General features: G+C 62.3%; 1 protein-coding gene across 5 annotated transcripts in view; it reads right to left on the bottom strand.

The window, feature by feature from the left end:
* Nucleotides 1-2,930: 2,930 nt before the first annotated feature.
* Nucleotides 2,931-10,395, bottom strand: part of RAP1GAP (RAP1 GTPase activating protein) — a 70,126-nt gene continuing 62,661 nt past the window's right edge. For 4 of the 5 annotated variants that reach the window (XM_015460372.3, XM_024975609.2, XM_059875135.1 and 1 more), the window contains 7 exons: nucleotides 9,917-10,026; nucleotides 8,714-8,827; nucleotides 6,466-6,589; nucleotides 5,128-5,230; nucleotides 4,641-4,744; nucleotides 4,321-4,362; nucleotides 3,872-3,929 (listed from right to left, as the gene is read on the bottom strand). In XM_015460372.3, coding sequence (XP_015315858.2) covers nucleotides 4,354-4,362; nucleotides 4,641-4,744; nucleotides 5,128-5,230; nucleotides 6,466-6,589; nucleotides 8,714-8,827; nucleotides 9,917-10,026 — 564 coding nt within the window. In that variant the 3' untranslated portion in view covers nucleotides 3,872-3,929; nucleotides 4,321-4,353. 5 annotated transcript variants of the gene reach the window in all.

Raw genomic sequence — 10,395 nt, 5'->3', positions numbered from 1 at the left:
AACCAGATCTGGTTATTTCAGGAGGCTCCGTCCCTGGCTGTCCCTTCGGCAGGGCGGGACCTCCACATTCCAGGGTCCCTGGTTAAGTACCCCCTGTGGCCTGAACAGCAGAGAAAGGCCAGGTCGCAGTCCCCTGGCGCTGGGCGGGCCTGGGCCTGTGGCCGGCTCTTTGGCAAAGCTGCCCCAGGGCAAGCCATGGGCGTCCAAGGACACCCCAGCGGCTGGGAGATGGGGGGAGGACCCCTCCTATTGGGCACGGGGTCCAGGCCAGGTCCCTTAGAGGCTGCGAGAGCCTCTTGACAGCGACAGGTAGGGCTCTGCCCCCATTTTACAGGTGGGGAGACTGATGCCTGGGGAGACAGGTCCCCATTCTGAGGCAGGGGAGATGAGGCTGCCGGTTCAGCCGGGCACCCAAGTCCCTCTGCAGGGGCCTCTCACCTGTGTCTGGAGCAACCTCTGCCAGGCGTTTGCAGCACCAGAGTCATTTCTAAGCCGAGTCCAGGGCTTCCCGGGGCCTGACACCCCCCACCCAGGCCCTAATTCCAGTCTCGGGTCCGTGTCCCGGCTCGCCCTGCCCACCTCTGAACCCAGGGCGAGCACAGAGCTGGCGCGAGCACAAGAGAAACAGGACTGGATGCTTTGATCACAGAGGCTGGTTTGGTCCTTGGCCTCCCCCAGCCCCACCCTGGAGTCTGGAAGGGTGGGGTGGGGTGGGGGCCCCAGCTGAAACCCAGCCCAGAAGCCAGTCCTTTCCACTGACGGGGGCGCGGGCACAACCGGGCAGGCCGAGGGGGCCAAAGTGGGTGCTGCTCGCCCAGCTGGGCCCCAGCTTCTGGGCTAGGTCGGCAGCGGGCCAGAGCGGGGGTGGGCACCCAGTAAAGGGACCCAACGGACACACCCAGTTCTTTTCTGAAAGGATCATCAAGCCCAGGGAAGCCCTGGAGGCTGGGGCTCAGGGATGCAATTGATCATCGTACATTGCTGACACCGGTCCTGAGCCAGCCACCTCATCGCCCATGCAGAGAGCTGGCCCCATGGCCTGCGATGTGGGTTGTGGAGATGTCCTCATTCGTGGCTAAGTGCAACCCCCACACAACGCACACGCTATTTTTTTGAGCCCACCTCCTGCTAGGGCTGCACCAAGAACTTTGTGAGGCATCACCTCATTGAATCCTCCCACCCGGGTACTAAAGGTGGGGCTATTAGCACTCCCAGTGAACAGATGAGGACCCTGAGGTCCATGTGCCCAAACTTACCGAGCTTATAGGAGGTAAATAAACTCAGAGCTATGCTCTTGATATTGGGGCTGGACTGTGGCTACTGGCCCTTGTTGGAATGGAAGGAGGCAGGGCCTGGGGGCCAGGGTGGGGGGCGCAGGTTAGAGAAAAGGGGTTAGGCAGAGGAGGGGAGTTGGGGGTGGTTAGCCGGGACCCGTTGAGTCTAGGGCGGCCAGGGCCAAACCCGGGTGGACGGGGCTGGGGAGTGAGTCACCAGCCCTGGGGGGACCCCAGACATCCGAGGGTCACAGCAGAGCCCCGTCAGGAAGGCCCTAGGGTGCCTCCAGCATCGTCCCGGGGAGGACATGGGGGCTGGTGGTGGGGAGGGCGTGAGGCCAAGGCATCGTGAGCCCCCCAGGGACCCACCTCCAAGCCCCAAATCCCCCAGCCTGCCCTTCTTCCGACGCGCCTATCTCAGAGAACCCCCCCATACCCCCTTCACCAACACTCGGGCCGGACCCCTGAGCACCTCCCAGCTCCTCCCTCAGCCCCTTCCAGACGCTCAAGTCTCCCAGCACCTTCCAGACCTGCCCACTGTCCTGGGCACACTCCGTGTCCTCGGCACCTTGGCAAAGGGCTCCTGGACCGACGCTGCCCGCTGGCCCCCGCCAGCCAGGCCCTGCTCCCGGTGTCCCATCCTGCATGGCTTCCCCACTGACCCCGGCATAGGGCCTTAGTCCCTGGGTCCGGCATCCAAGGCCATGCGGCCTCTGGCCTGATCCCTGCCCTCTCCCTGCCCCTCCACCATCACCATCCCCTCCCCTTCTCAGCTGCAAGCAGCTCTCTCTGGCCTCCTCCCGTTGCACCTGTGGCTTCCTCCCCAAGGACACTATGCTAAGCCTTTCCGGGGGTGCTCAGGAACCACGGTGTCTTCCCCATTCCCCCTTCAGCCAGGCTGCACCCCGGGGCTCCTCCCACATCTCCCGCACCCCCACCCTCCCCCCAGGCCCTCATCCCAGCTTATCACCTGGTGAGCTCCTTCCCGAAGCCGGACAGGTTCAGCGCCGGCTGCCCGCCCCCATCAGTGCAGGTAAGCAATCCCTTGGCGCCCCCTGGTGGCCACACACGGAACGCACGAGAACTTCACCCACAGGCTGCCCGACGCTGTCCTGGGTGTTCAACGTGCACCCATCAAGGCATCCTCAGGACGGACCCCTGGGAGAAGGACTACCATTCCCATGTTACAGAAGTGGAAACAGGCTCAGAGAACCTTCTAAGTTTCTCAGCACCACCAGCTAGAGGCAGGACTCCAATTGGCGGGCATGAGTTTGAGCAAGCTCCGGGAGCTGGTGATGGACTGGGAGGCCTGGCGTGCTGCCGTCCACGGGGTCGCAAAGAGGCGGACACGACTGAGCGACTGAGCTGAACTGAACTGACTTCAAAGCCATGTTCTCCCTGCTGGGGAGAGGGAACAAGGTGGGAAAAGGGCAGAGCGGTGGGAGGAAAGCTGGTGGTCAAAGAGCTCATCACTTGGCCTTGGAGGTGTCTGCAGGCCCAGGAGCTCTGATTGGGTGGGGATGGCGGGGTGGGGAGGTTGGGGTGGGGTGGGGGTGTGAACAGGCTCTTGGTCTTGACCACAGCACCACTAAGATCTGTCTGGGCTTGATCTGAGGCGGGGGGAGAGGGTCACATGAAGCCAGGTCCAGCTCGGGGTACAATAGCGATAAATAGAATTTATTTTGTACAACTGTTACCGACACACACACGCGGCCACGGGGGCTTCCGAAATGGGTGTTGGGGCCGGAAGGCTGCCCCTTGGCGTGGTGCCTAAAAAGTGTGGACACACACGAGGATGTGGACTCACAGCAGCTGTGCCTGCCTGCCCGCTCCGTGCGGGGTGGGGGTGGTGCAAAGGTGAGCCAGCTGAGACCCCTCGGCCTGGAGTGCCAGGAGCAGGAGACGCTGGGGGTCGAGCCGGGGGATGGCGGAAGAGACAGGTAGGTCCCCCGACGCCCACAAGGGGGTCACTCATCTGTCACGTAGGGGCGGTGGGCAGGGCCTTGGCAGGTCTAGGAGGTGCCGTGGCCCACAGCCAGCCCCCTGCCCCTCAGCCGACCTGGGGCCCCAGGAACCCCAAGAAGCGGGAGAGGGTGACGGGAGGCCCCCAGGATCCTCCACTCTGGGGGAGGTGCGCGGAATCCCAGCGCGGAATCCCACTCTTCAGCGACCTCTGAAATGACCTCATCCATTTAGGGCAGAGGCACTCAGAGAGGGAGCATGATGGACCTAGAGTCGCAGAGCGGATCCCGAACCACAAGCTAGGACTCAGGACCCCAGCCCAGGGCTCCTCCTACCCAGTGCCTCCATGGCAGGCTCTGTGTGCACTGAGATGCCTCAGTTCTCCTTTCCAGCTCATTCTCTCGAATCCAGAGGGGGACCCAGGAGTGATGGATGAGCCAGGCCTGGAGTCCCGTTCCAACTGACCTCTCCCTGCCCCAGCCAGCCCCCCAGCCCAGGGGGTGGGGACGGTGCCAGCAGCTTCCCCGCTCCCAGGGCTGGCTGGCTCTGCCCTGCAGAGACAGCCCAGACGTGGGCCAGGAGGAGGGCTGGGCAGGCGAGGGGCGGCCCCCAGGCTGGTGCTGGCCTCTGGGCAGAAGGCCCGTCCGCCCGGATCTGCCGGAGCAGCCTCGCCTCGTGCTTCCGCACCCTCGTCTGCAGGGTAAAGGAGACAGATGCGCCATGAGACGGGGAGCCGGATGTGGACGGGTCACGCCCTTGGGACGGCAGGCTCTGGGTCTTTCTACCCCACGGGGAACCCCCAAGACCCCTCCCTCCCAACAATTCCCAAATCCCTTTCAGGCTCTCATCAAATTCTCCCAGTAACTCATGGGCAGAGGTGAGGCAGAATTTATTGGCCCCACTGTACAGATAACGAAACTGAGGCCCAGGGTCACCTAGCAAACTGAGTGGCAGAAGATTCAAACCTAGACACGTAACTCTCACCCCGCAGAGGTGACGGAGAAGGAGAGAAGCCGGCCCAGCCCTGCCTTCCCCTGCCCTTTCCCTCCTCCCGACCAAACAGGAGCTAAGGGCTGGGACTGACCTGCTCGGGGTCACCTTCAGAGTGACAGCGTGGCTAACAGCCCTGCGGTCAGAACAGCGGCAATACAGGCGCCAGGACAGGGGGTGGGAGACACGGGCGAGCAGAAGTCAGCGGGTGCGCCCAGGCTGGACAAGCCCAACCCCTCCAGGCTTGGGGGGGGGGCCCATGTCTTGGTCCAGCGCCATCCCTGGGGACCCCTGGCTGCCTGAGGCCTCTCCCCAACAGCCAATCCCCCTTTCCAGGGCAACGGTGCCCCCCACAGGGCCAGCGTCCAGGCCATCCGTCCCAGCCCTACCCAGGCCCCTGGCAGCTGTGCATACCAGCTGGGGCGTGTGCTGTTCAGATGCTTCCAGCTGGATCTTGATCTCGGGACATGCAGGGTCCCCCAACTTGCCGGCGTCGGGATGGGGTGACCGAGAGGGGCCTGGGGAGGGAGGCAGGAGGGAGCCACCTCACTGGCCGCGGGGAGGCACCAGGGAGACGGGGGCATGGATGGGCGGTCGGCACCCATGTCCCCCAACCCCAGCAAGCCCCTCCCTCGAGGACTCCCACCCTCAACTCCCATCTTTACCCCCTTTAAAGCCCCATCAACTTTCAAGGCCCTTCTAGAAGTCATCAGTCCTCCAAGCCACCAACTACCATAATAGGCGGGATAAGGACCAGCCCACAGAGCCCACGTCAGTGGCAGGCCCATTACACACCCACCACCTGGGGCCTGAAAACGGGTCTTGGCCCTCTGTGCCCAGCCCTGGCCGCCGCCCATCACAGGGGTGGGCGTGCCCGTGGTGGGGCTGGCCCTGCTGGTACCTGGGGAGCTGCCTCCGCTCGTGGTACTGATGCTGTCTTCCAGCCACGTGCTGTAGATGAAGGAGTCCCGCTTGTGGGGCGTGCCCGAGGAGGAAACACTCTCCTGAGGACGGGAGAGAGAGAAGGAGGGAGGTTAAGTCCTCGCCCACGGCACTGGCTGGCTCCCCCCTCCCCTCCTCACCCCCTCCTCTGATCCACAACCCCCCGCCCGACCGTGGCCCCTCTGCAAAGAGGGTGAGGGCCCAGCCATGTCTGCCCCAGGGGACCCCAGGAGGGCAGAGTGGGAACAGAAGCGGACACAGACACACACACACACTTCCACTCATCCGTGCATTCAAACACTGAGATTCTCGTAAGCCACGCCACCGAGAGACTTTGAGTAGGGTCCTGGCCCTCCAAGAGCTCCAAGTTAAGAGGAGAGACAGGCTGGGAAGAGACCAGCACAGTTCCAGATCCCAGGCTCCACGGGGTGGGGGCTTGGCGGTCTGCACGCTCAGCATCTGACACGGAGCCTGGCAGGGAACTGAAGGGTTGTCGAACGAAGCGTGATGGAGCGTGCCAAGGACAGAGCCCAGGGTCCGTGAGAGTGTGCTGCTGCTGCTGCTAAGTCGCTTCAGTCGTGTCTGACTCTGTGCGACCCCGTAGACAGCAGCCCACCAGCTTCCCCGTCTCTGGGATTCTCCAGGCAAGAAACACTGGAGTGGGTTGCCATTTCCTTCTCCAGTGCATGAAAGTGAAAGGGAAGTCGCTCAGTCGTGTCCGACTCTTAGCAACCCCATGGACTGCAGCCCACCAGGCTCCTCTGTCCATGGGATTTTCCAGGCAAGAGTACTGGAGTGGGGTGCCATTGCCTTCTCCAGTGAGAGTGTACAAGGGCCTCCTAACCTACCCTGGGACTGGAAAGTCAGGCTTTCTGGAGGAGGTGCTGTGAGGCTGAGCTGAGGAGCAGGAACAGAGCCAGTCAGACAAAGGGGGAAGGAGGGAGCAGGCAGTGTTCCAGACAGCGGAGACGGCACGTGCAAAGGCCCGGGGTAGAGCAGTAAGCCTGACTGGTTGGGGGACTGGCTGAAGGAGGAGGGCAGACTGGCCAAAGGGTAAGAGAAGGGGCTTGGGAGGGAGGGGCTAGACCTCACAGACTGGGCTGAGTGGGGAACTGGGGAGCCGTGGGAGGCTTCAGAGTAAGGGAAGGTCAGTCTGCACTACTCCTCTGGGCTGGGTCTCCTGATCACAACTCAGCCACAGCCGGGCTCACGCTTTACCCCGGAGCATCATCTCCAGGGATCAAAGAGCACCCCTTTCACACTGCCGTGGGGCACCTCTCCTTCCTGGGCCTCTCACCAGGCCTGTGTCGTCCGCATCCACGCCCTCTGCTTCCTCCACGACGCTGGCGAAGCTGCTGGCGCTGGACGAGGAGCGGGAGAAGTCCTTCAGCACTTCTGCTCTCTGGGCCACTGTCTCCGCTCTGCCATGGACACGTCCCGTCAGCCAGCATCCGCGCTGGGCACCTCCTGAGCTGAGACCCCCGGTCCCTGCCCTCCCCGCCCAGTCAGGCCCAGCCTGCAGCCAGCCAAGCTCCTCCGTGGCACCTTATAGCTCCCGGGGCCCCTGAGCCTCCCCGAAACCACCGTCCTTCCTAACACAGAGATCCTGTCGGGCCCCAGTCCTGCTCCTCCCTACTGCCCCCGATGAAGCCCAACTCTCTTGGCTGTATGATCAATCGGAACTATTTATCTATACACCATTGGTTAATAGTTACACCATCGGCACCGTCAGCAAGTGCAGACTGACTCTGTGCCAGGCACTGATCTAAGTGTGTTGACCCCAGTTATCTCATCGCTATCATTGTCAGACCCATGTCACAAATGAGCAGACACCCAGACACAGAGAGGGTGGGCACCCAGCCTGAGGTGGGAGAGCAGGTGGGACCCAGGCCTTCCACCTCCACAGTCTCCTCCTTAACTCTCTCCCAGTTTCATTCCACGTCCAAGGGCTTTTCTCACCACAATCACTACCATATCACATTGATTATTCCAATGTCACCAATGTAGGCGGAGGAGCTCATGTAACACTGCACAGGATTTCCTGCCTTCTAGCCTCTGCTCAGAAAGAAATATCTACCCACTTGTTTCTTCCTCCCCTCTTTCTGGAGGAAAATCCACTGCGGGCCAATCTGTGTCTGCTGCCTGCAGTCTCACGCCTTCCCTCAAGTCCTAAAAAGTAAATTCACTTTTCAAACACCAGTCGGGGGGAGACACCTCCTCAAGGAGGCCCTCCCTGATTCCTCCTTGTGGGGGTGGGCGGGGAACGACCCTATCTGCTCGGCTCAGTCTCTTCCTGCCCCTATCGCCTTTTCCTGGTTCCCTGTTCACCTGCCTGACTCTTCAGCCCAGGACGGGTCCTCCCCCCGGCCCTCTCACCTCCGGGGCTCAGCTGACAAGCAGCGAAGGGAGGGCGGCCTCCGGGCTGGCCTCTCTGCTCCCACCCTGGACCTACTCTCACAAGGTGACCAGGGTCAGCTTGTGAAAGCATCACTCCTCTTAAATAAAATCCTCCAAAGCCTCCTTGCTACACTTAGGATAAAATCCAAAGTTCTCAGGCTTCCCTGGGGGCTCCGTGGGAAAGAATCTGCCTGCTGATGCAGAGAAGATACAGGTTTGATCCCTGATCCGGGGAGATCCCACGTGCTGTCGGGAAACTAAGCCCGAGCACCACGAGCCGCAACCACTGAGCCCGAGCACCCTAAACACTGAGCCTGCGTGCCGGAAGTACTGAAGCCCCGATGGAACACTGAGCCTGCGCGCCGTAAGTACGGAAGCCCGGATGGCCCAGGCTCCACGACAACGAGAAGCCTGCGCCTCACAGCTGGAGAGTAGCCCCCGCTCTCCACAACTAGAGAAAAGCCCGCGCAGCAGTGAAGACCCAGCACGGCCAAAAATAAATAAAAATTTAAAAAATATTCAAAGTTCTCACATAGCCTTCAAAGCCATGACCCAGCCCCGGCCCAACTCTTCAGCTTCCTCCCACCGTCAACGACCAGGCAGGCCCAGCCTCACTCACTCAGCTCCAACGACACCACCCTTCTGCCAAGCCTTCAAGCACGCCTCAGGGCCTTTGCACGTGCTGTGCTTCCTACCTGGAACCCTCCTCCCTCTACCCTGCCATCATCAGTCCATCCTAACAGGGCCAACTCCTCACTCAGCTCTCAATTCCAACCTCACCCCTCGGGAGACGTCTTCCCTGAGCCCCCAGCTAACCCCAGCCATTCTTCATTGCAACCTCTGCTTTATTTTCCTTCTGTCGTAGCTACCTGGAAGTAGCTTACTATATTGTGTTACTCTGGACTGTCAGCTCTGCGAGGCAGGGGCCGTATGTCCAGCTGACTGCAGTCTTGCAGAGTGTGGCATGCACAAGGCACTCAGCGGGTGTGTGTCAGAGGAGGACCCAGGAGAGTGCCCGGGCCCCCCTGCTGCCCTGGGGGTGGCCATGTCCACGTTCCCGGGCAGCCCTGGGCCCAGACGAGGGGGAGAAAGAATGGGCCCGCCACACCCAAGCCCCCCCCCGCGCTCAGCATGCCCCGAGCCCCAACCTGTTTTTGGTCGTGGGCATCTCTGGGGAGCTCTGAGTGGATGAGTTCTCCGACTTGGGCTCCTGGGAGACGTGCCCGCTGTCTGGGGTCTTCTGGCCGGCCGGGGGGCTCTCCCTGCGGGGCACACGGGGGCGGCGAGGGGATTCAGCACCAGGCCTGGCCTGAAGGGTAGAAGGAGCCCCAGGTGGGGAGAGGAGGTCCCGGGCGCTCCTGCCTCGTACCCACACCCTGTATCCTCAGGGGCCAGCCCCAGAACGGTCCCTGCAGCCCCTGGGCTGACCAGGGGGGAGCAGGAACTGTGGGAGCACCTACGTAGAACGTCCTTGGGAATTCCCCGGCGGGCCAGAGTTTAGGCCTTGGCACTTTCAGTGCCACGGACTCAGGTTCAATCCCTGACCTCAGAACTAAGATCCCACAAGCCGCACAGAGAGGCCAAAAAGAAAAGAAAGAAAGAGATAGGACATCCCCCACGGATGGGGGCGTTAAGTGTCCCCCATAACGGGTAAGGAGACTGGAGTCCAGAGATGAGAAGAGACCTGCCCAGGGACGCGCAGCCAGGACGTGGCAAAGCCAAGACGCGAACCCTGGATTCATGGGATTCTGGGCTCTCCTGCCTGTGAAGGGAGGGCCAGCTCACTCCTGAGACCTCAGCGCACCTGGCGCCCGGCTTCGCACGCACGGCGCGCACCCCACAGCCAGCCCCGTGCCGCTGGTTGTGTCCTTATCCCTGTTTTTTTTTTTTTCTTTTTCAGATTAGGACAATGAGGCTCAGAGAGGTTCAGTGACTTTCCCGAGATCACACAGCCGCAGCGTGATGAAGACCGGATTCACAACCCTCTGCTTCCCCGAGGGCTCCGTGCTTCTCATGCGGCGGGCGCGGCCCACACCCCGCCTACACTGATGTACTTACAGAGCTCCGCAGACCCCAGCTCTGCCCCTCCCCAGCTGCGCGACCCGGGCCAGGCCCTGCCCTGACCTATGGCTCCCGGGACCAGCAGAGCTGGGACTGGGTGGCGGCGGCTTGCGTGAGATGACGAGCTGGCGCACAGCAGATCCTCGAGGGCGCGGACAGGAGGGGAGAAGGCTGGGGCTCCCTGTTGTCTGCTTTCCTTGGCCGCTGAATGGGGGTCGGCGCAGGGGTGCGGGGTGGGAGGAGGAGCCAGAGGGGACGCAGGAGCCATCCCGCCCCGCTGCCCCGCCCACCTCTTCTCCTGCACCTCCTGGATGTTCTCGATGCCGATAGCGCTGCTGCGGCGAGAGCCAAACGGACCCGACTTCTTCCTCGTGGGGCTCTTGCCAGGGACAATCAGCGACTGTGGGGAGAGGCCCCAACTCAGTGCTCACCTGCTCCTGGAGCTCCAGGGACCCCCCCCACCCCACCCCACAGGCCACCCTGGGGCCCTGCTGCCCAGGCCCCGAAGCAGAGGACTGTCCATTGCCCAAGAGAGCCAACCTAGTTTACAGATAAAGGAAAACAGGCCCAGAGACGGCAAAGGGGCCCCCTGAGGTCACACAGCAGGTCTGGACCCGGGATCTTAGGAAAAGGGGACAGAGGCCTTTTCCTGTCCAGCAGGGGGCTGGACAGCCGCTCTGGGCTGGGGTGGGGAGGGAGGCCAGGTCCTCAGAGCAGCAGCCCCCCGGGTGTTACAGGACCTACAATGGAGGGCAGCGGGGAGAAAGCA

Source organism: Bos taurus, chromosome 2, assembly GCF_002263795.3.
Source record: "Bos taurus isolate L1 Dominette 01449 registration number 42190680 breed Hereford chromosome 2, ARS-UCD2.0, whole genome shotgun sequence".
NCBI classification, from domain to species: domain Eukaryota; kingdom Metazoa; phylum Chordata; class Mammalia; order Artiodactyla; family Bovidae; genus Bos; species Bos taurus.
The sequence above is the reverse complement of the archived record's forward strand: the minus strand, read 5'-3'. Positions and strand labels throughout refer to the sequence as shown.